Source organism: Corvus moneduloides, chromosome 21, assembly GCF_009650955.1.
Source record: "Corvus moneduloides isolate bCorMon1 chromosome 21, bCorMon1.pri, whole genome shotgun sequence".
NCBI lineage: Eukaryota > Metazoa > Chordata > Aves > Passeriformes > Corvidae > Corvus > Corvus moneduloides.
In genome coordinates this window covers 4,399,652-4,426,010 of record NC_045496.1, presented here as the reverse complement: position 1 = coordinate 4,426,010, position 26,359 = coordinate 4,399,652, and the positions used below count along the sequence as shown (strand labels likewise).

At 40.1% G+C, this 26,359-nt stretch overlaps 1 protein-coding gene across 1 annotated transcript in view; it reads right to left on the bottom strand.

Annotated features, from left to right (window-relative positions):
- Positions 1–24,329, bottom strand: part of MED27 (mediator complex subunit 27) — an 84,294-nt gene extending 59,965 nt beyond the window's left edge. Inside the window, exons 1-2 of the mRNA XM_032130896.1 lie at positions 24,088–24,329; positions 21,452–21,596 (exon numbers count right to left, since the gene is read on the bottom strand). Of these exons, the coding sequence (XP_031986787.1) occupies positions 21,452–21,596; positions 24,088–24,293 (351 nt within the window). The 5' untranslated portion in view covers positions 24,294–24,329. The remainder of the gene's footprint in view (positions 1–21,451; positions 21,597–24,087) is intronic.
- Positions 24,330–26,359: the final 2,030 nt, after the last annotated feature.

The following is a 26,359-nucleotide window of genomic DNA, read 5'->3' as shown; positions in this document are numbered from 1 at the left end:
AGTGGATTATGGAAAGTTTATGTGTCCATCTGTTGGAGATGTCACACTCTGACTAGAGAGTGCAAAAAGCACAGAGATGTTTTACAACCAAATCCCAAACTTACTGTAGTCTGAACGAGTGGAAGAGCCATATGCTTTGCAAAAACCACCTTTTTTGCTACACACTTTTTTTGCCACAGCACAAAGAGTAACAGTTCGAAAGCTGCTGTAATCTTTATTTCTGAAAATAGATCACATATTCTTACTCTCATCTGCCACACTCGGGTGAGTTACTGATCGGAAACCAGAAAAACAAGGAAATACTACTCTGGGAAATGCAAACTAAAGACACTCTGCACCCGCAGCTACAGTAAAGGGGCAGCTCAGAGAGCCTGGGACTGGGATGATGCACAACAGAAGGTTTGGTGCAATGACACATGAAATGCTTTTACAGTTTCCTCTGTTGAAGACTTGCAGTAGGAGCATTTGAGATGAAGCCAGGGGACCTCAGAAATAACTTTAGGAGTAAAACAAATGGAATACACTTCATCCTATTTTCATGGGAGCTTATAATGATATTATAATTAACTCAATTACACCACAAGATTAATAGCCTTTAAAACGCTCCCAGTCATTCATTACAGGCCTAATTAAAACTCTCTTTTGGTGCTGAGCCAGCAAGAAATAGGAAACGACTTGCTAGCAACCATATAGAAGTGTACAAGGTATTATCTTTATTGTGCTGGTGTTTCCATGGTCACAATTCAGTGAGAAGTTTGGGTTTGGGTTTTTTTTTTGTAGCATCAAAAACAAGAAAAAAGGACAAGATCCACTTCAGAGGCTCCAACACCTGCAACAATATATCAGCTCACTACAGCTAACCAGTTTATTTCTAGTTTTGCTGCAACAGTTAAGGGCTTCTACAATAGCAGATGCCTCTCCTCCCACACATCAATTAATTCGCAAATGCACTCAGGTTGTAGAAATAATGAAGTGCTGAATGCTTCTCTATTGACAAGTTTTGCTGTCAGGAGGTGGATGCTGTAGGCGAGGTGCTAAAATCCACTGCTTCTCTGTGCATGCCAAAGGAAAGACACGCCACACGAAACTTGGACATGAAACTTGGTCGACAGCTAACAGGGCACATCAATTACTTTATTTACTCCTCTCTCGTTGGAACCAAAAGGAAGAAATCCTCTCCAAAAGCTTTTTATTGTATTTATTTAGGTATTTATAACACACCGTTTACAGGGAGGCGGGAGGTTTTGTGCTGACCTAAGAAATATTGTATATTTGAGGAAAAAAGTAGTGTTTTTCCTGTATTTTTAGGTATGCTAAAAAAGTCACATTAAAATTAAGGTTACAAATGAAGAATTCGGTAACTAGGAAATGCTTCATAATGCCTGTGCAATCTGAATCAGTCTGCCTGTGCTAAGGATTCAGACTTTCATTATGTGCTTCTTTCCAGACCTCAAATTACCACAGTCTGCAGGATCTCATGGATGAAGAGGCAGTTACTCAGCACCGTTTTCATGCACAGAATGTTATTTGCAGGATCTCACACAATGCCCACACTTCTCCTCTCAGATGCCTTCTACCATATTTCCCTGCTTTATCTTGCTTCTTTACAAATACTGTTAAATTTACCTTCACAATTCTTATTCCACTCATGCTGGGTGTGGATCTGAGGAATCTCAGATTTTTAAGAACACTAAATGTTTTTACTACTTACTAGATTTGTAGTAGAGTTTCTACAGATAATGACTGCAGTCAGGCGCTGAGCAAGTCTTCGAAGCAGCCAGAAGAGGCTTTCAGCCAGGTCATGGCAAGGTAGGAATCTCTACCCCCACTTCTATCGCTTGAAATAAAGGATTAGTCTGGAGCAGTTCATTGCAACTTTCTGTCTGGACCAGACACTAATTGGAAGTAAAGCACATCCCACCAGATATTCTCTGAAACCAAGTTAAAAATGGAGAAGCCGAACTTTCAGTTCCAAGGAAGGCAAGTCCCAGACTATTCCTCTCCAATTCCTTCCATGCTTAATTACCACAGGTGTTTAAACCATCCACCTCAGCAGCAGTCCAAATTTGTTAAACTTTTATTTTCAATTACAGATTTGTTTTGTTTTGTTTGCTGTTATGAAGAACCCTCTTACCCACTTTGCCCTCCTCAGTATATGTTGGGACAAAGCAGGTGAACCATCCATTACCTTTTCTTTCATGACTGGAATAAATTGACCTTGTTTGATCATAAAGGAGGAGCACAGGAACCCAAATGCTTCTGGCTCAGTTCTTCTGTCTCTCAACTAGAAAACCCCGTATTAATGAGCACTAGACAAATGGTAACTAGGTGATTTTACAATTAAAATTATGCTTAAAACCATTTTCAAGTGTTAATAATCGAAAATGTTATTAGTAAAGGTACTAACAGGTAAGGAAATTTGCTGTTAAAAATAGATGATTTTCTGCTTTTTAAAATATGCAATTTGCAGGCTGACCTTGTTCCTTTTAAATTTTTATAGCATCTTCAGTTCCAATTTGAGATTTTCATATGGGGTAGGCAAACCTTCTTATGTTCTGTATTAAATGCGAGACACCTCCTTGGCATGATCTGCAATATTAATAATATAACAGTACCAATTTCAGGAGCAACACTGTAGCATCAACACATGCATACCTGCATGAATCAAAATTTAACCATCTACATCATGGAAAACTTTAATCTATCACAAGAAAAAAGCAGTTCTAAGACAGCTCAAACACAATTTGAGATTTCCTCTTTTGCCATATAAACACATGACCTTGTCATGCTTCACAAGGTAACACCGATGTAGCTGATGCAAGAAAACATATGCTTCTCTTTACTGGGCTCAAAATAGGAACAGAGGGGACAGAGAATGATACTCAGGGCCAAACTCAGGCTTCTGAAGACCAGACTTGCAGCTGTCACTGTAATGAGCAAAAACCATCCCCGCCCACACCAGCCCTACAGTATTCCTAACACTGACTGCCACTACAGAACTGGGAAAATACTTTCTGGAAATTACAAACATTAGAGATTCATTACTTAGCTAGGAATTTGCACTGGTGTTATCACAGGGTTTTAAGACTTGGAGATTGAGCCATTTTTATGTTGCTGTGGGACACAGTTAAAGCCACAGGAAAATAAAATTATTATTTTTCATGGATTTCAAAGGAGACTGACATGTATTTGATTTTCCATGCACTGGCTGTCTTGCAGGCACTTTTCAACAATCCAATTACCACTTAAATGTCTACCATTTAGCCCACAGACATTTCAGATCCTCATTTAAACCTGGACATACCTTACTTCTGTATCATGATAATCACTACAAAAATCCTACCAGATCAAAGCCCAGCCATTTATCAGTACCTCAGTTCAAGGCACCAAGTAAACAGAAATTCCTCTCACTGCTTTGTGGACTTCATTACTAATGAAGTAAAAACTGCAGACATCAATCTATTGCTTCAGATGGCCATCATCAGAAAAATAAACAGAAATGTGGCTGGTCACAGTGGCTCATCTGGCACATTCACTGGAAGGTAAATTAAAAGCACTAATGACCAGAGCATGACAAGTGAGGGAATAACATTGGACTGGAACAGAAAATGATTCCACACAGCTTCATTCAACCAAGACTGTGTTTCCTCCCTCAATCATAATAAACAAATATCAGTGATTGTTTTAACTCCTTCACCCATCTCTGCTGAAGGCCACGCTGCCTACAAGCCCCTACAGAACAAATGAACACTACTGGCCTTTTCCTCTGAATGTTCCCCAATACCAAGAAAAAAATGAAAGGGGGGAAAATTAAAAAAAAAGAATTCATCACAATATTACTTTATCTCTTGAAAGAGCCAGGGAGGCTCTGAGGGGGGGTTGGTTCTCCTTCCCTGCACCGGCATCACCCAGTTCATAGCTGTTCACCAGTCCTGAGCTAGATGATTTCAAAAAGTCCAGCTGACCCTGGGGAACAGCACTGACCTCCCTACACATAGTTTGTGTTGTACCAAAATTTCAGCATCACCCTATTGTGCACTGATATCAACCTCATCCTATCAACTGCTTCTCATAAAAACCTCAATGCATCCCATATATATGGTCTGCCACCTTCCAAAACTTCCCAGTCCTGAACAGACACAGAATACCCTACCTTAAATTCTCATTTATTCTCATTTTCCTCACCTCAAGAACCAAAGCAACTCTTTCTCCAACAGTTCTGAGCTGGCCAGAAGCAAACTCCCCATGGAGCTGAGCACAGCATGGTGCCTATCACTGCAGTATTGTGGGTGCAGAATGTTGGAGAACCACTGCAAGTGGGAACATAAAAACACATCACGCATGTGAGAAAAAAGAAAACAAAACCCAAACCTGTATCTTTTGGTCTCAGAGATAGACAGAGATAAATAGAAATTACATTTTAAAAAAACGCGATGTAACTGTTACATTACATTTACAGTTGGAATTTTACATTACAAATACAATCTCGAAGCAGACATGAGCTGATAAATTCAGCATTAAATTTTCTAAAAGTATCCTCAACTCTTCAGCAGTGCACATACTTACACAACCAAAAAGGATCTTTCTGTATGAGCTCATAGCACCAGCAGTATGACAAACTGGTGTGCATTTAAGGAAACTGGGGCGGTGGTGGAGCGAGACACTGCTTCTCACACACCATGATTTTTGAACTTGTTTCCATCACTTCTCCAGCTACAAAACCGTTTTTAATGAGGACACTACCTACCTCACAAAGTTCATTTTATCAAGCCAATAATTCAGCAACATGAACAACTGACAATTCACTCAACTATAGTTTTTGCCTGAGGCGTTCACAAAAACATAAAAGAGCAAGGAAAACTTAAAAATTATGCTGGAGAGCTGAAGCCTTGCTGGCAGCACGCTGAACAAACAGGAACAATTGAAAGCTAAGGAGCAGTCAGTAATTTATACGACTGAGCCCAGTGCCTGGACAGTAAGGAAAACAGATGGCTCTGCAATATGGAGATGCTCCATGAAAAGCAGTCGGCACAGGGATGCTGCAATAGCTCAGTAGCAATAGTTTGCCTGGCTGTAACAGCCACAGCAAACCAAATTCCATCATTTCAGAGGATAAAACAAAAGAAAAGTAAACGAGAGTAAAAGAAAACAGAAGTTCTTATTACAGTTGGCCTACATTCCATGATAAAGCGTGGGCCCTTCAGAGTTCTTCCATGAGTCCTGCATAGACAGTTCTGTGCAAATAAATGAGCTCCATCCACCTGGCAGGAGCAGCGCTCCTCTTCCTGTCCCGGCCCCCTCCCAGGAATTCTGCATCACACCAAACGTCTCTGAACGTCAGCTATTTAGTTCTACTTTTAGCTCTGCTTTAAATAAAAGTGTGTGGAGTGCAAGCTGCATAATGAAGGCTCAAAACCATGGAGATGGCACACTCTGCACTGGGCAGCACTACCAAGCTGAGGGGGTTTTAGGGTCTGCTTTTCTTTATGGCAGACTTATTTACATGGAACAAAACCAGTATTTGCCAAAGGAAGTTTCCAACTCCATGCTGGAGGAGACAAGAAGCTGGTTCCAAATGGAAATGGCCCTGTTTGAGCCTTGAGGACGCACCCAGAGGCAATGGCAGAGAACACATCAACAAACACATCAACACAGGAAAGAGCAGGTGAAGGAGTTCTTGACAAGTGCATAAGGACCTCAAACTAATTTTTTTAAAGTATTGCATTTCAAGGCCATCGTGACTAAGCAATATACCAGTTATGCAAGGACTTAAAATAAGCTAGAAATCTAGCACAAAACTTTTCAGAAAGGCGAAAACATTATAAACTCTTTGACCGTAAGAACCTCTTAAAATAAATATATACTCACTATGGAATCAGAGCACAGGTGAAAGCCTCAATTTAAAGCCAAGCATGAGATCCTTCTTCCTCTGCAAGTTTCCTGTGATAAATCAGGTTGTTGAAAGGGCAAGCTCAGTAGCTGGATTTAGCAGAGGAAATATCATCTTGCCTTGCACACCATGACACGTGATGCTACTCAGCTACAGATTATGTTGACATATTCCTGTTTCACCTACAGGATTATTTTCATTTTTAAAAAAATCCACTAAAACTAGTGTTTTACTGTAGAATTTGCCTATTATTTTTCTTAAATCAAAACTCACTGACACAGTTGCTGATGTTGGTAAAAGGCCTCTGCACAGTTTTCCAAATGGTTTAGAATTCAGCATGAGCACACAACCACCTGCACTTGGGTAGACTTGTAAAAGAAACTCAAAAGCACAAGTTTATCATCCCTCTCAGGGAGTAACCAAATGTTACGGTTCTTTAAAGTAATAATCAAGTAGCAAACCAAAGCAAGTTCTTTTTAAGGAAGATGCTTTCAGACATATTTCTCTTTTTCCAGACTTAAGCCTGAGACATTGTACCAGAATTAGAACAGAACCTGCAGGTACAGTCCCAGCATCCTCCTGCCAAGACTGTGGCCACTGGCATTGCTCTTCTCAAGAAAGCAAACTATTAAGATTGATGAAACACCTTTGTTCAAGTACTCCTGCTAATAAAGGGATCATTCTTCCCCTTTTCTAATGGGTATTTTATTCTGGCAACTGATGGATCTTATATTAAACTGTTTCAATTCCAAGAGGCATCTGCTGCTACAATTACCAAACTGAAGAAAGAAGGGATATAGAGCCCTGTGATTTGAAGGAAAAACAAGAAGAGAAAAAGGCATAAAGTTTACATGACACTAACAATCCTGCTGACAGGTTTTTCTGACTTTGCAAACTTCCTTTCACACAGAAATATTCTTTTACAATCTGACAATTCCCTTTAGCCTGAAAACTTCATGAACATGTCACATATTCTTGTTTTCAACCTCTTTGAAGTCCCTGCAAGAATCTTTCTAACCTACTGGTCAGGATGACATGCAACTGCAGACATGAAATTAATAACTGCATTTGCAGTACCCTTCTCAAACTACTTCTGCCCTTTACAAGATTCACTGTTTCCCTAAGTACACTTTTAATGAAGACAAACAAACATCAATAAAGGTTAAAAAAATAAACAGATTTAAGCAACTTTCAAGAAAAGAAAACCCAAATCATTCTGTCAAGGCACTGTTTGACTTCATCACTGGGAAAACCACAAAGGACGTGCTGCTGCTCCAGTCTGATCATGCAAGTCTCTGAAAACTTTCCTTGGTCCATCATTTATTTAGAAAAAAAAGAACCTTTCCGGATTTACCATAAGAGAAGTGAACATGAGACATTAGTTTTGCAGACTTCACAGTGGCTGACAAAGCAAAACACAGACTGAATTTAGGCAGCCAGCAGAGCAAGAATCTCTGAAAAAGGGCACCTTAAATAAATGCACAATAAATGTCTCCTCAGCCCACTCAAGCAGAGCCTTCAGCCACTGCTGTATGTCCATGTCTGCTTTAAAAGCAGGTCATGGATGCTTAGAGAAAAGCTACAGACCTTGATTTCCATCCATCTGGGAATTACTACATTTTGCAAGTTAGCACATATGAAAATGCACTAAAGACAGTACTCTCCAAGTTAATTTAGGCTCAGAGAGTTCTACCACAAATAACCTTTGTAGAACAGTTAACATGACCTACAACAGATTTTTTGAAGGAATGTGACTCTTGAAAAGAATCATCTTTTCATGTTCTGCTAACACAACAAAACCTTTTCCACAGCCTGACCATCAGCAAATATGCATTTACTAGCCACAAAAAAAAATCATAAAGTTACTTTGAAATTTGTTTGAAGATTAGCTAAAAGCATCTGCAATGCTGTACTCTCCAATGCAGAACACCTTCCAAGCCATGAATGTCTATTCCATTTTAAACACTTCTCCCCTGCTATTCCATGGAAGACCCACACAAGTTTATCAGTACAGGACAAGAGCAAAACTTCATGAATAAAATCCAGTCAAACTGATATAGCAATAATATGGTTCGTGAGGGAACAAACTTTAACAGTAATTTGCTTTGGTTTATCAACTAAAATGAAATCTCTTTCCCCCCATCAACCCCTTCTTCATTTCAAGACTCTTATTTTGCAGGGAAAATTAATTTTATCTGAGCAGGTGAATATTCCATGTCCCTGCTGCTTTTAATTCATGCAACCTGCTATGGCAACACAGTTGTTTGGGCTCTTGCAAAAAATTAACAGGAAATTTTTTCACCTGTGTGTGCAAATATTGTTGCCTATTACATGGAAATACAACTTTGAAACACCGTATTTACAAAACAGAATATTCCAAAGCTGCGTGGTCTCTGTGGACATCTGTATAACACCAAAAACCAGGAGTAATGGGAAGTTCTTTTGAAGGTCCCCACACATGAAAGGGGGGTTATGCTGACTCTCTTGCACCTGTGCTGCTCTTTGAACAGACAGAATCATCCCTGGGATGCGTCAACTCAAGCAATTGCGTGGATTATCTAACGAGACAGCCAGACTGCAGCTTTCCTCACAGCTTTTCCCTGGAAGAGAGATTTGTTCCTTCCAAATCCGTCGGGTGCAGTGAACTCTTCTCTGCTTCAGCTCTTCCAGAGGGAAAGTATTGGCTTGGAGGAAATAACAACTAAGTAGCTCCCTCATCGACAGCAGAAAGCGAGCATATTGACTTGTGCCCTTTCTGTATTGATGCTCTGGCTGAGTAAATGAAGATGTACAGGGGAAAAGCAAAGAGCACCACAAGCGGGTATGCGACCCAGAAAAGCACAGTAGCAATTTTATATCTTCTTCAATCTTCCTGAAATGTGATTACAGTTGACCTTTAAATCTAGTAGATCAACCAATTGATTCTGCTGGAACAACCCTGTGTGTGATCTAAGAGCATGCCCATGCTTAAAAAACTTCCCATAGCTGCCTGGCATAGTCATTTTATTTTGTTGTAAAAGTTACCAAGATTTGTCTGAATTGATTTTGCTTGCAAGAAAAACACACCATCAAAACTGCAGCATCAGCAGACACTAAAGGTCTTAGATTCTTGCAGGATGAATGCAATATCAATACAATTAGGATGTATCCATATGAGGTACACAAGAGGGATGGAAAGAAGATGTTTCTAATCTCACTTAATCCTAATGCAGCCCCAAGTCCGCTTTTTTAGACTGTGGGAAAAAAAAAAAAAACAAACAAGGAAAGCTACAAACACTCCGAAGTATTTGCCAGGCAAAACACTGAATTTGGAACGGAAAACACATTTAACAGCTCTTTGGGAAGTAAAGCTTTAAAGCTTTGGTGTCATGTTGGACAGTAGTTTTATTTCAGCTGCTAAACTGTCCTTCAAAAAAAAAAAACTCAAAAGAGACTTCAGGATGGTATTTGTCCATAGTGGGCTTGGAAGTGAGGATCAGCAACACCAGAGATCCTACTCACGTACAGCATCTCGGATTTCTCTGAGCATTCACTCTGTAGCACAACCCTTATTTTATAGTGGTTTATTTTATAGATGGAAAAAGACACGCACAACAAAGTGAACAACTTGTGAAACCTCATCCAGCAAGCTGAGGACAGAGGAAGGAGGAGGATGTACAACTCCAGAGCCCCTCCAGTCCCATGACAAACTTGGCAACACTGCTGCTCCCAAAACCTTCATCCTCCCCATCAGAAGTGTTCTGAGAAGTCCACATCATACAATCATGCTCACAGAGTCAACTACACAGCAAGTTCTTTTAAGCTGAAAGTTATTAACTTCACTCCATACTACATGTGGGGTGTCCAAAAGAACCAGAAAACTGGAAATGAAAGGTTAGCTGGTGCTTTATCAGGCACAAGAGAGCTCACAGACTTGATCAGCTCTGTCATCTATGAAATTTCTACAAACAGCTTTGGAAGAAGCATCAAGCAGTGCAGCCAAAAAAAAAAAAAAAAAAAAAAAGAAAAAAAAAAAAAAAAAGAAAAAAAAAAAAAAAAGAAAAAAAAGAAGATGGCACTGAGCAAACTGAAAATGCTACACTGAAAATTCTGAAAATACAAGATTTGACTCCAGAGTAAAACTGAAGCAGACGGCAAACCAGAGAACTTGTTAAGTCTGAGTGCAGAGACAACTGCAGAGAAGACTCTAAATAGAACCCAACTGAAAGCAGATGGGTAGGGCAGGGAACATTAGAATAAAAATCTAACTAATGGTAAAACACACAGGGATGTTTTTTCTCAAAAGAGAAACATATATCCACCCTCACTGAGGGATAACCTCGGAGGGAGGAGGAAGCCATTATCTTTTTGACTGCAGCTTATTTGATACAAAAGTGACATTTTCTCTGAATGAAGAATTCTTTTCCCATAAAGAAAAGCCACCATCTGAAATGAGACAGAGCCCAGTAACACTGCAGTAGTTGAGAATGTCATGATTTCCATCAGAAAACTGTTTTGCAGAGATCAGGAACAGCTGTTTCAAACTGAATTAGACTAAAACTGGAAACAAGCTGTCAAAACCCAAAAAATATATTTTATACATAAAAGAACGTATTTGATTCAGCTGTTTTATCATGGTGGTCAGCCAAAAGAGAAATAAAGTAACATTCTGAGATCCAGACATTGTCGCAAAGACTCTCTCATTTTAACACTCTTTATGTAGATTTATTCCTTTGAGCATTTGGAATAGGAAAAATGTCAAACAGCTCATATCACAGATTCTTGAATATTTTCAAACCATGGGCAGCTTAAAACAGTTTAAAGACACCTGAGGACTCTTGCTGCTCCAGTCCACATTCTCTGCATCTTCCTTAGCAGTAACAGGCTGGTGCAATAAGGAAAATATACTGAATTGATGTTGACATGAAAAGATTAAAATAATTCACTTTAACCCACCACTTGTGGGTAATAGCACATGCATCCAGCTCCTTTTTGTGCATGCTTGCAGATCCTGGGAGGCTTTTAGTGGGTATTTTCAATATTGATTTCCCCAGGAATTGCAGTTTCATATAATGAGAAGTAAATACATCTATTTTAGAATATATTGTAGAATGTCACATCAAGATACAACTCCTTTGTGTCTAATGGCCCATGCAGTACACAGAGCACCTTTAGTACTCTGCCACTACCAGTTACAGGAGCTTAGAGAATCCAGATACAACAACCAAATTAATCAAGGCTGCGCTGGTTTTGAATAGAACTATTTGTTCCAAAGCACAACTCTGAACATCAAAGACCTCTGTGATTTTATTACACGCTGTAAGATGTAGCCATTATACCCTACTTTCCAACCAAGTCTGAGGTAATCTTGAAAATACTCTTAGCATTTCAACATGGTCATTACTTCTCATAACGATGATTCATGCTAATTCCATCTAATAAGGATATTAGTTATTACTGCCAGCTTGTCAGTAGATGGGCTTTTGAAGAAGAGGTATCTGAGAACAAGCAAATCATGAGCATATAAAAAAAATGTACACCCCAAGAAATGCATTTTTAACTCACTAGAAGACCAGGCAAGTGTGCAACTGCAGCCATGTGCCATTTCTCCTCTCAGATTACTCACCCAGTCCAGATTTAGGCATTTTAACTTGAGGGCTTAAGTTTTCAGCACACTCAGTGCAGCTCCAAAGCATGACTGAATGCTTCACACTAAGCCAAGAACTTCACAAAAGAGCACAACAAGATAACTGCTGCTCAGGATACAGAAACTTTTGATCTTTCTGTGAAAAGATCAAAAATGTGAAAGACTAGCACCTGGTAAAATCAATCAGCTTTCATTAAATCTTCTTTCATTAATTCAGAGGACATCTTTTTCCACATATACTGTAACTGAACAAGTGTCAGTGGTTAAAAGATTTTATTCATGTTTTTTGTTTCTTCTGCAAGAATCATTACATTCAGGCACTTAAAATTAGATTAAATGAACTGCTATAAATGCTTGGGCTAATCTTATATCAGCAAAGGACATGATAACACGTACTGATAAGCGTCTTTATTTCCAGAATTTCAGGATTTTACAGCTCTAGTAGATTTAAATGCTAGCTCATACCAAGAAAATATACCAGCAGCAAATGGAGTTAGGAGTGAAGTAGCTCTGAGGGTAATGATCATATTCTGATCTCTCCTCTATTTTCCTATCAACCCCCAAACCAGCCCAACCATGGCACCGCTCAGATTTCAGGAGAGCCAAGACATGGCTCTGGAACTACTCAAGAAGCCTGACAGCCAGGCACAGGGTTACACAGCCTACAGTTCTTATCCAATAATGGTCCTGATGTCATGATCTGTAATTTCTTATTCACGTTCTTCAACTGTCACAGAACCACAAAACACCACCATTTGTCCAGGGCAGAATTATTCTTCCCTCTCAGGAAAATAAAAATCAGTCTGCATTGAACCCAAGAGGCAAGAGATGCTGAGGGTCACCACAGACCTTCTGGTTTACACACCTTCAACATCAGCAGCTCAGTATTAACTCCTGCTGAACAAAAATCTGCTGCCATATTTTTGCCAAATGCACATTGCCACGAAGCAGCAACCAGTGGTCAGAAATGCAGTTTTGATTACAGGCTTACACAGTTCCTTACACAGCCTAGTTTCAATTTTATTAGCTGTTAGGCCATCTCCATGTTTTGTTACCCAATTATCAACGGCATGAGATTAAGATACAACAGGGAAGAATTGAGCATTGTTTATATGCAATTCAAACAAATCCACTGTGAATTGTCGGGGGGGGAGGGGGCAACTTCAGTAACTTCAAAAGAGAACTCCAAAGAAGAACACAGATGAGTGCACTTCTGCATTAGAAAACCAAATAGCAGTCACAATAAAAGACCTGACAACAACAAAAGTAGAGAGCAACAGGGTGACATCATTAAATTTTCCATTTTATTTGATTTCCTCTAGCAGCTACAAAAAATCTTTTCCATACAAAGAATATCTGTGGGATGCTTATCACCTGCATCAGTTATTTTATATTAGTGTTCATATTCTTCGAATGCCCTTCATATGAAGGTCACTGAATGCTTTACAAACATCTTTAATTTGCCTCAAAGAAAGCAAGACAGGACACTGAGTCTCTGGAAACACCCTTTGTGTTTTCATGGTGGCACTGTCCACGACACGGTCAGGCTTTATCACCAGCAGCAAGTCAGTCTGAGCCATGGAGAGCTGAGGCAGCAGGAGAACTGGAAATTCAAAGGAACGCTGGGTCTGAGGGTTTCTTGCAAGGCTGCTCTTGTTCTGCAGTCCTGCATATTCATCAATTAATCCCCAGACAACATGGATTTCCAGTTACACTTTGTTGTATTCCTCAGATTCTGAAAGTAAAGCTTCTTCTGCTGCTCTGATGGCTGTACTGGGAGTTACCCACAGGCCACATTTCTGTGCCTGGCTTAGCTGGATTCAAACTTAATACAAAGCAAGGCAGTTTTAATTTGGTTTGATGACCACACTACACAGCTTAGAAAGAGAGAGTGATCACTGACTTATAAATTACATATTTGAGCTGTGAATTGTATGAGGAGTTCTTGCAGAGGGAAAAAAGGAGTTAGGGGAGGAAGAACCAAGAGTGGGCAGAAGCATTTTGGTTAAAACAGAGCCACATCAATCATTTCCATCCTGAAATAGGCTAACAGCTAGAACATTAATACTTATCAAAGAAACAGGGGAAAAAACCCACTCATTAGCAAATAAAGGTGTTGCAAAGCATTAAATAATTCCCACCAGCTGACAAGGGAGCTGTGATTTATAGTAGTGTGTTATTGATAGATCACTTCCCATAATTAGGAAAAGTGAGACTGGTTCTGCTTACAGCATTATTTTGATCAGAGCCTTGAAAAATACTGTTGAATAACAACAAACACTAGGCATAACAATAGAAAAACACCCTATCACTGCTCTCAGGCTGCTTCAGATTTGAAACAAAATACTCTAAAAAAAAAATTCAGTGAGAAAGACAATTCTGTTTGGACACATATCACCTTACTTCACAACAGTATCATGGTGTGAATTATTACTATGATAACTCTGGGAAGATCACAGATATAAAACATTCAAACTATGTAGCAAAAATAAGTCAGAATCAAAGGCTAATTATTTCTCTTTTTTTTTTTTAAGCAACAAGTTACTCCTCATAACTCTTCTCTTCCTGAAGTATCAGAGTAACCTCAGTCTACTAAAATGTCAAATAAATCCAACTAATTTCTCTACTAGCACAAGTCAGCATTTGTTGGAAATTCTCACCTGCCATGATAACTTTCCATAGTGCATAGAAAAAAAAACACAGGGAATTTTCATTTCCTTTCATTCAGATTATCAGGTGTCAAAAACACTTTTATAGCTTTAAGATAAAAATAAAATAGTTACAATAGCCCTGGCTTGGACTTTTGTCTGAAACCAACATAGGAATCAAAGGCAAAGTAAAGAGAGCCCAAGAGATGAAGATTCCAGGGATTCACAGCTGTGGAGGAAAGATGCATCTTCCACAGAGAAGAGGGACATAAGTGATGTTATCCATCTCCAATGCCCCAGACACTGCTCTAGGCAGGACCTCTAGGGAAAACAAACCCTATCTAACAAGCAGCAGCTGGTAATTCTGCCTTTACTGTTGCTACTGTTATAACCTTCCCTGTTTTTCTTATGGTTTCCACTATTTTCCCCACCTCACTATATTCACTTTCTTTTTTAAACTACCATTGCAGAGCTCCGAGACCCTCAGAAAAATTTCATGCCCTACCTTTTTCCTTCTACAGTAAAGCACATGTAGACTATTCAAATTACATTTTGGTACAAGCACTTTCTTCCTCATCAAATCTTTTCCAGTGCTTTTCCCTCCCATCATTATAGTATCAATGATAATTTGCACGCTACCTGAATTTGCCATCCCTGCCACTGCTAGTCACTAAAATCAACCTTGAAATAGTAAAAATCAGTATTCTCCAGGCAGACAAGTGAGCAGTAATTAATAACTGCAGCAGTTGGAAGCAGAGAGGTAACCACCTGTTTCCCAGCCATATTAAAAAAAACAAAAAGAAAAGGAAAACCAGAACATTAATGTAATTCTGAACAGCAAGGGCATTTCACCAGACATTTGCCCAAAATTACACAGAATTAAAAGCCCATAAAGGGCATTTTTCCAGACTTCCAGGCAAACAACATTAGTCACTGGCTATATTATACTTGGCATCTACAAAACATTTCTGTCCCAAGAACTCAACGCACTTGAGACACATATAGACTAGAAACTCTCCCAAGAAGTAGGTTAAGTAATATTATCCTATTTTATCTGCACGAAAAATGAGGCACAGAAAAAATTCATGCAGCCTGTTCAAGGTTACAACAATTAGTAAGAAAAGCAGGAATAGAATGCAAGTGGCCCAGCTCCTATTTTGTGTCCAGTGCACAAAACCCACCAGTCCACGTGCCATTCATTTCTCCAGTGACAGGAACATAAACTCCTGGGGCTGATCTGCACAGGAAAGGAGCCCACAGCTGGACCTTCCAGTGCAGCTCCCTCTGGGAACCTCTGGTTCTGCTCTTTACACAGCAGATTCCTCCAAAATCTGTGGATTTCCACATAACAGGATGTCACAATATTATAATGCTGCATTTCTGCAGAAAAAAAAGTCCTGAAAGGACAAAATTTTGGCCACCTGCCTGGAATTCCCAAGAAGTGCCAACACAATAATCCAGTTGCATTATCCATGCTACTGTAAAACTACAATAAATTCACAATGTTTGAGCACACCCAAAATTCAAAATTAATGTTCCTTGGAATGAACATATCCTTTTATAATCAAGTTGAAGTAACTTTTTTTCCTGTTCTGCAGTGTTTCTCTACTATCATGGTTAACATTTAATGTCATTTATTGTCATTAAACTCAATATTTGTGTCTAATCAATACTAAGCTACCAAGTGCAGCTGTAACAAGTCTGGTCTTTCTCTACGTGCTCTATTGATTTCTTTTTTTTTGGAGCCCTACAACAAACACAATTTATACAAATAATTTATCAGGAAACATATCAAAATAATTTAATAAACAAAACCTATCTATACCTTTTCTCTTCAGTCATGTGACAGAAAATCATTTTAACTCATTAATGGTAATCTTAACAGTTCGATTTTAAATTTATGTAAAAACAAGAGGAAGCCATGAAGCAACAAATTTAAATCCAAATATTTTTAGCCTATTTCCACATGCAGATCAACAGTAATTTGTTTTCATTTTGTATTTCCCAGCATATTACTTTCAAATAAATTTATGACAACTCCTGTCCACCTTTGTTCACTTGGAAAACTTGTAATGCACAGATATAATGAAGTTTATCCAAGCTGCCAAAAGCATCTTTTCACAGATAAGTAAATTAAATAGTTTGACATAAATCCTACTTCCCCAAAAAGTTACCAAGTCAGAAAAGTTGATTTTTTGCTTCCTGCTTGAAGCAGTAGAAAACAGCCTTCCCAAACACGTGGTTATCACGTTTTGTAAGCCGCATCTCATGAAGATAAAACAATACCACCACCCCTCACATACACCTACACACGGGTTCAAGGAGAGTTGGAATTGAAGTAAAGCACATGGATAAATCCAACTCTGAAAACAGCAGGGAATACAACACTGCATTTCAGTGAAGTTAAAAATCAAGAAGAAAATTTAAAATAACATCACCTGTTCCAAGACTACAATTGCTCTCAATTTTCCCCACTTCTACCACTGCTAATAATATTATTTAAAGTCTGAACACAGACCCTTTACTGCAAAGGAAGGGGGAGAAGGAAAGATGACTTGCAGAAGACTATTTTTACTTGGGCAAGTGCACTCTGCTGATGCTGCTGTCACTCAGCAATGCAGGGGAGACTGAGTTTGCTGCTCTCCAACAAACACAGCATTCCTTCACTGGTTGAAAGTAATTCTGGAGTGTTGGTTTGGGAGTCGATCCATTCTGCACACACCCTGCACCTGAACAAACAAGCAAAAAACCTCTACAGTGATTAAAGCTCAAGTGTGGGGCATGAACTACCTAACAGCATCCCAGCAAGAGAGGGGAAACCGGCCCAAAAAAACATTTTCCTTGCTCAGTGGACATAAAATACACTATCTTCTGTTCCACTGGAGCCAATGGAAACACCTTAACAGGCACTGCCTCGGGCACCCACAGGGCGAGGGCATGGAACACTTTGCCAAGGACAAAGGATGAGCAAGTACACACTGCAGGCCATAAATAACCTCCCTGAAGCTGCAGATGGAAACCCAAAATTTATACCACTCAAAGAATGAGCTGACACTCCTGGACTCCAAAAACCTGCACCTACTCTGACCACCAGCATTACTGTAGCTGGATCAAGTGACCACACCACCACAAGCTTTATTAAACACTTTATGTGTGGGGAAGAATGGCACTGGTTTAATCACAGCACCAACAAGTAATTTTTCCCCCACAAAACCTCTCTGTCATCCAGTATTGAGAACAAATATTGAGAAACACGCAGTTGCTTAGTAAAGGATGCTGATATTCATCAGTTGGTGGTCTCATCTCCCGCAGAAAACAAGCAGCACTGGGAGCAGGGAAGGATGGCACAAGGGCACCTGGCATAGAACTGTCCTGAAGAGCAAGAGAAGAGAGTTCTTACAGTTTCTTCCACAAATCTGAGGTGACATCTCTTTTTAAAAAAAAAAAAAGTCAAAACTTAATCAGTATTTCGGTCTAGAAAGTGACTTTCAAAAATTCCTTTAATCTAAATTTAGCTGATGCCTTCTGCTCTGTGGTGATTTCCCTTGAATTCCAAGATAATGCAGGAAGCAGGTACCTGGTAATGAGGGGTAAGGCAGAGCCTCTGCAGACCCAGTCCTGAGTGTTCCAGGCAGTATCAGGCCACACACACACACAAACCAGGAGCCCTCCTGACTGCTACTGTCATCTCAGATTTCACCTGCTCAGACACAGCAGTGTATTATTACAAAAAAAAAAAAATCAACTGCCAAGATGTACATAACTACTAAACCCAGAATTCAAGTACAATGACTCAACAGAGACAGTCCATGAGAAAAAAAACCTACTGCTATCTACAAACTTCCTATCTTACCCATAATACTCTCTCTGCATTAACTTTGCAGAATGATAGCTCATTTTTACCTTATCTAATATTGTATCTTCAGTATTACATTAGAGAGTACATATGGATCCTTCTGGGAAACAGCACTTGAATTGTAATAAAGATAACCTCCTTTCTTAAATAAAATTGAAGAGGAGGGGAAAAAATTTTTTCCAGTAGACCTAAATACTGCTCCATGGCTACTATACATCTCCATGCACTCCACAGGAAGCAAAGTAATTCACTTCCATGATTTCTACTGATACATAAAAATAAGCTAAAGCAAAGAAGAAAAGCCACTTAGCTGTTGCTTGCAATACAATAAACTTAAACTTCCTGTGTTTTTCAGCTATGGCTTGGTGAGGGCTGTTAAACACCTGAAAAAGGAAAGTTCCTTTACAGCTGTGTGTGTATGCAATTAATGCATTTGACAAGCTGTTGTGTTCCCAAACAGCTGCTTCCATTACATGGACAACTTTACCATCTGCAAAACCATTGGATAAACTACAGTAAGTAAATATCAGGAGAGCAGGTGCTTATAAATAACAAGCGCTGCCAAGATAACACACTTCTGTAAGGGAAGTTTTCATTCTTCCCACTGGACTTTTTCTTACTCCTGAAGCAGGTAAATTTAAAATCAGAAATGGAGGAATCAGTGCTGTGACTCACAGGAGCAATAAAAAAAGGTTCAGGGCAAGTATCTGTGAAATCACAATTAAATGAAACTCATCTCTACTGCACTCAGCCAAAGGGGTCAGTAAATTTGCACCTGAAAGTGGGTCTTCTCCAAACACATAACCAAGCACAGGTACAAGTATTAATTATGGAAAACAAAACAAGCTGATAAGTGTCAGGTTAGTCTAATCTCCTATGTCAACACTCACATCTTAAACACACTATTTTTCATTTATGTCTCTATGATCTTCACTCCATTTCACACACAGCACTGCTACTCAACCTGAAAACTTGTCCATGCATCCAAGACCAGAATGAAATCAGGCATTTGCTGGTCCCAACATCAAAACAAAGCTGCAAATAGAAAGAAACAACTATTCTAACATCTACTATCTCATGAACCACAGGAGAGTGCTTTGATATACCAAATACTAATTTGCTTCTCATAGATAGCCCAGTTATTACCAACCTTACTTATTATGGTCCTAAAAGTGACTTCTAACAGTCTCCTAAGGTCTCAAAAATAAGCAGAATGCATTGAAACATGCAACAGTCTGTGCACTCATTTTCCTTGTATTTCGTGAATGTTCTTTTGGAATGGCACCACAGCCCCAGAAGTCTCCTCCCCTGGCAGCCATGGGGCTGCTCATGCCATCAGTAATGCATGAACAATCAAAGGCAGAGGAAAATGCCCTTATCTCAGCTCATCAAAAATACAAGAAAGCAAGCCACAAAGGGGTCACAAATTAAAAATTAAATGCAGGCAGACCTAAAGTGTATTGACAGACCATCACTTCTAAACCATCCCCGAGAAGCAGCTGGAAACAAGAGACACATAAGAATAGAAAGCGGCCAGAAGAAGTAATGAAATAACTCTTACTCAAGAAGCGTATTTAGCAATGAAGAATTAAGCAGGAACAGAAGGTTCAGTGCTGGTAAATCCAGCAGCTCACACTCTCACACAGGCAGCACATCTTCTGCAACCTAGCCAGTGGTTTTTTTTAAATCTCTGTTGTCTCTGACTTCTGTTTTACAGCTAAAATAAAAGGTACTGTTTTTCTCCTGCAACATTTCACTGTGTATATGAGTGCACAGGATAATAAAACTTCCAGCTTTCCGACATCAGAATCCAGGATTACAAAAAATTGCTCTTCAAAGCTCCGTAACACTCTTAAGTTAATAAAAAACTACATTAGAATAGCTCTGTCAAAGCTATTTCATCACTGCCTGAGTTTACTCTGATAATGACCTAAAGAAGTAATTAAATCCCTGAAGGTTTAACTGCCTTACAAGTTTAGACGTCTTCCTACTTTTACTTTTGCTGAAAGTAGCAAATTAATTATTTTTTCTTCAGTGCCAATAATCTGCTGCTAACAGCAAGGAACACAAGCAAACAAGAAATATTTTCTCAATTACTAAATCTCCATTTAAAAATCTTTCCTGTTCCCCATTTTCCAATCATACCAAATTTCTCTCAATGCCAAATTCTGCTGATTTTAGAAAACATTAATACATATTTGTATTTTGACACATTACTGTATTAATATTATTGTGGTATTCATACAATTATTGCAGTATCCTATCTTAAATCTGTAGAATGGTTGGCTCAATGTGTAACAAGAATTTGCCTACAAAGTATTTGTGAACTCTCAAAGTCTTTTTGGCTCATGTACCATAATAAATAATTTAAAGTGGATCTATTTCTTTTAATGCTCCAAATATTTTCAGATTTACTATTCCTGCTTACTCCTGCTGCCTTGCATAAGGGTATTAAAAGCTACAACTCCAGACACACTCACTACTAATAATTATTGTAACAGAAATTAATCCATCTTTTATATTTCTTAACAGCTTACAGTATTTCAAACATAATTTCAAGAAAACTTTTAAATACTTATTCATTTTAATATTTCTATAAAAATTAATAGGCATGCTCAAAAAAATCAGGATGGGAACAGGCAACCTGAAACATAACAATGCTCAGAGGCCAACAATAATTGCAATGCCATGTTTTCTAATTTAAGAAAATTAGGTGAGGAAAGGAGTGGTTTTGACCAACAAGTAGATTGTTCAGAGGAGAAAAGGAAACATACCTATCCAAATCCTACATATATTCAACATACAGGTTTATGAAACTGAATTATGTAGCTGAGAAAGAAGTTTCTTTCAGCAAAAACTATTTTTTTTAATGTAAAAGACTGCATTAATATTATCTGCCTTTTTCTTTTACACTATTTAAAATTCAATGCCATATATATGGCATGCAAACAGGAGGAATGTCAAAGCTGCTGAATACAAAGTCGCTTTTGAGACCATGGGCAGAAAATGGTGGGGAAAGGCTTCAAGATTCCTGATGGTGACAACTTCCCTATAGGACTCTTTCCTAGAAATAGTTTGGAGGTGACATAAGCTGTTGATTCTCTGTTCTAATATCCCACTACAGTGTTTACTGCCAGATACAAGGACATAACATACTTTTAATTTATACCTACGTAAGATGCTAAATGTGAAAATGCTTGGGAGTTAATACCCCCTTTGAGATCAAGGGCACGCCTTGGAATCGCAGAAAAGTCTCCTCTTAATTAAAACATCATTTTATCCTTGAAAGTACATTTAGGTACATATTACACTCCTCAATTCTAAAAAAAGCCAGCCCTTCTGACAGCCCCAAACACTCAGAAGTCTGCTGTACCACTAATCCAACATGCAATGGGAATACACAATCAAATCACACAGATGTATTTTGTTACCTTGTTTGACCACTTGTAGGCCTGAAGAAGCTGGCTGTAAAGGGGGGTTTTGTCCTGCACAGGGTCGAGGCTCAGGAGCCCACTGTTGTGCAGGGGGTGGTTCTCTGAGGGCTTCCCAACGAGGTTGCTCAGACGCTCCAGTTCACTGGAAGAAAGCAGAAGGGCATTTTTTAAAGTCAGATCTGGGAATCGCAGATATACAATCCTCCAGGGACAGCAGCATGCACCAATTCTATTTTAGTAGCTAAATGAGTTTTAAATATGCCCCAAATTTGATTTAAAACACAATCACTCTTATTACCCAAACAATTTGAAGCAGTCTGTTGGTCGTTAAGCTCAGCTCTTCTTAGGAGAGAAAGTACAAGTCAAGAGTCTTTGAAAACAACCTGGAAAGAGTCAGACTATGGCAGGTCCTGTTCACAACCCAGGGCACCTCCTGAGCAAAGCAGCCCCTCAGAAACCACAAAATTCTGACTTTAGCATTGCCTGCAATACTAGAAGTAATTTTTTAACCACCAAGCAGGCAGATGTCTCATTATTTCATTAGAGAACTCCAAATTAACGTTGTCTTCATACAAATACACACAAGAACTGGCATTAGTCCTAAGCCTAGAGACAATCCTGCAAAGGCTGTGATTACTCTAATCAAGTATCTGCCTTCCAAGTTCTCAGGACAAGGAAGGATCTTCTGATTTCCATGAGGAATTTGTATATTTGTAATGTAAAATACTCAGCTGAAGCATAATAAGCACCATTTTCCCATGAAAAAATCCCTCACTGTGAAATGATCTATCATTGCTTCATATCTCATTTGTCAAACACAACATTTAATCATAACAAAAGTTAAGCAGTTTTTCAAACTTGCATTAATCAACTGTAGAAGAAAGACTGGCCACTTTGCACAGATATAAAAAGCAGTTTTTCAAGTGACATGACTAATCAAGTGCTTTTCCTTCTGACTGCCCAGTGCTACACCCTAGTCTGAACTTCAGAACTTCCACTAAATTAAATGCAGCACTCAGACTTTTCAAAAGGCATCTTATGAAAATATCTGTGAAGAAAAATCCAAAGTATCTCAATTTACATTTAAGAAAGGTTACAAAAATAAACTCCCAACAATCAGGGAACTGACAGTTGAAAGACTTCCGCACTTCACTACCACAAAATTAATCATCATTCTTTCAAGTTTCCTTGGCCTACATTCCTTCCAAGCCTCTGGTGCTGGGAACACTCACAAATCTGTCTAGTACTCCTTGACAAAAGAATACAATAAAATAAGTGTGACTAGGCATAATAACTGAGGATTTGCTGAACAGAGACAGCAGTCAATACTTTCACTACATCAAAGTCCACTGGTAGCATTAACTTCAGTACACCTTGGAGTATTCCCTTGCTACTCGAACAGGCCAGTTCATGGAATACCCTGAGTTGGAAGGGACCCACAAGGATCCCAGTCCAACTCCTGAGTTATCTATTATTGTTTGGGAATGAGATTTTGGGGTTATACCTGATAACTCTTTAAAAGGCCACAGAGCAAGGCAAGAAGGATAACCAATGGAACAGCTCAGCTTCCACAGAGGGAACCATGAGGCCTCCTCAGCTTAAAAACTAAAAACCAAAGGGATACAACACCTACCCCTAGAGCTGGGTACAGCATCATTCATGAGAAGGGTTATCCACCACCTTTCCCAACAGAAGAGAAGTGGGTAACAAATTATATTACCATGATCACAACTAAAAATCAGCAAGGCCTTTTAATCAACAAGAAACAAAGTCTTGCACACAAGACCCTGAACCAGAAGACGCTCTGGGAAGGGGTGGTTAAGCACCTGTGGACACCTCCCTGGACAGTACTGATGGCACCCAGGAGGATACAGCCAAACCCAGCAGCCCAGTGGTGGGACCAACACGGACCATCAGAGTCAGTTAGGCTGGAAAACACCTTTATTATCATCAAGTCCAAGGATACACCTCACATTGCTAAGTCCACCACTCAACCATGTCCCTAAGTGTACACTAAGTACTCAGTTCCTGTGTCTGCATAAACAAAACTGCTGAATGAAACTGTGAGCCAGCCTCTCTTCTGCCCATAACTTCCCTCCACGTCTTCAGCCTCAGCAGCTTGTCCCTACTAAAAAAACCCCACACCTGCTGGTACTAAGCAACTACACTTAGCTGGGATAATTTTCCAGCCTGACAAGTTCTGGTAATAAAACGATCGTTCTTGAACCCCTTAGATGCTACTGAATAGTCTGCACCTAGGAAGTGTTTGAATTTTTAACAAAAAACTTCAAAATACACAGAAAAATCTCCCTGCAGCCAAACACAGCCAAACCTTGTCAATGCAATCCCACCGATTTAACGAGGTCCTTGGTGAAAACAAAACGAGAGCAAAAACCAGAACAAAAACTCATAAATATTATGAGCACGTTCAATCCTTTGGAGACTGGAGCGGAACACCACGAAGGGGTAACGCGCACGGTGCTGGGGGGAATAAAATGGAGCGTTCTCGCATTTATACGCCTAAAACTTTTCCCTGGAGTGAAAACGGCCCCGCCGGGCGCTGAGAGGAGCCAGGACACCCCGGGACCCCCTCCCTGCCCACGGGGGGATCCCCCGCCGGGGCCGCTGCTCACCCCAGGTCGCGGCTGACGGAGTGCAGGCTCTCCTGGAAGGCGGCCACGAAGCCCTTCTCGCGGCCCTCCAGGGTCTCCTTATTGCGCATCCCATCCTTGAGGCAGTCGAAGACCCTGGTGACGCTGGAGCGCAGCGCCTGGATGGCGGCGATGGCCTGGGAAAATGCCTCCAGGTTCACGCCGGGGCTCAGCGCCCCGTCCGCCATCTTGGCCGGCGCGACCAGCCCCGCCGTGCCGCCGCGGTGCACGCTGGGAAATGTAGTCCGGGCGTGTGAGGGGGGAGGTTGTTGATCGCCGCGACGCGATTTTTAGAGACTTTTATCTGCTTTTCCTGGGCCACTTACGTCAACAATCACGGAGTCGGCAAGGTTGGAAGAGACCTGTAAAATCATGGGATTAGTTCAGTTGGATAGACCGTGGTGCTAGTAACACCAGGGTTGTGGGTTCATGTGAGGGTCATTTACTTGAAAGTTAGACTTGATGATCCTTGTGTGTCCCTTTCAGCTCGGAATATTCTGTGAATCTGTAAATCATCAATTCTAACCATCCACCCAGCACTACTACTGTAACCCCTAAACCACATCACCCAGCACCAGATCCAGATGCCTGGAATCACAAAATTACAAAATCATAGAATCATAGAATGTCCTGAGTTGGAAGGGACCCAAGGAACATCAAGTCCAGCTCCTGGCCCTGCACAGACACCCCAACAACCCCACCCTGGGCATCCCTGAGAGCGTTGTCCAAATGCTCCTGGAGCTCTGGCAGCCTCGGGGCCGTGCCCATTCCCTGGGGAGCCTGGGCAGTGCCCAGCACCCTCTGGGGGGAGAATCTTTCCCTAAATCCAATCTAAACCTCCCCTGCCACAGCTCCATATCATTCCTTCAGGTCCTGTCACTGGTCATCAGAGAGAAGAGATGAGTGCCTGCACCTCCATTTCCCCTCTTGTGGAAGCTGCAGACCACAATGAGGTGTATATATATAGGGTTTATTCCCTCCCTTGGAGGTTCTGTGGTTCTGTAGGGTGTTTTCCAGGCACAGAACCAGAAATAAAACCATTTAGAACGGGAAGCAAGGGCCCCAGTCCTGCTGCAGTAACTGCACCGAGCTTTATGCAGGCAAGAGAACTTCCATCATCCTGATGCTCCCGGGGAGACTGGAGATATATGGTCCCATATCATAATTCCTGTCTTAGTGATGGAGACACCTGGAGCAGTGAAAGATGTCCCTGCCCATGGCAGGGGGTGAAACGAGATGACGTCTAAGGTCCCTTCCAACCCAAACCAGCCTGTGATTCTGTGTTTCTATATTTCAGTTGTGATTACTGCTGAAACAAGGCCCTCATTACCCAGCCTTTGCAAAGCACTGCAAAGTTCAGGAGTGCTTTCAAGCACTAAACAGTACTAGTTTGATTTTGTAGGAGCTGCTTGTGTTTCCTATGCCACTGCCAGCTCTTTTCACCCTTAGAGTGCAGCTAAAATAAATAGAGCTAAAGTAAATGAAGCACTGCACAGGCCAATAGCTGCTCCATACAGAGTAAACTGCAGCACACGGATGGGTCTTTTGTTTTCTCAGCTTCTAAAGTAAATAACAACCCCTTTCATAAAGGTATTAATTAAATTCAGTAAGCAAAATCCACACAGATCCCTTAGCCATAGGTGATTTTTTTTTCTTTTTGTATGTAAAATAGAAATGAATACGACAAGGAACAGCTGAGGTGTCAGTGGCCAAGTGAAGCGAAGCTTCACCCTCCACTCAGTGACACTTTCCTGTCTGTCAGGTGATGGATTCTGAAAATTGTATCCAATCAATTAAATGCTCTCAGAACACCATGTGAGGTATTGGAAAGTGAAACCCTATTACTTAGCATGAAGAATGAGAAAATGAAAGGGCTGTGGTTCCTCCTCTCTTGAGCTTAGGGACGCTGTTCTATCCGAGGAATGGGGCAAAGCAAACCTGGAAGCAATATAGGCTGAAGCAATGGAGTTCAGCCTACACAGCCAGTGAAATACATAACAACATGCTTCAAAGAATCAGCAACAGACTGAGCACACTTAGTAAGGCAAATAGGAACAAGATAGGAATAGTTCTTTGTGTTAAAAAATACTGAATCAAAGAAAAGCAGCCAGAGGCAGAAAGGACAGGACTATCTCAGCCAGACTGGCAACCTAAGCCTGGTTTATGGATCTATAATACTAGTTATTTTAAACATAAAATACCTTTCTTTGGACTAAAATAGATTGGTCAAGCAGATACCGTGTTATAAGGGAAT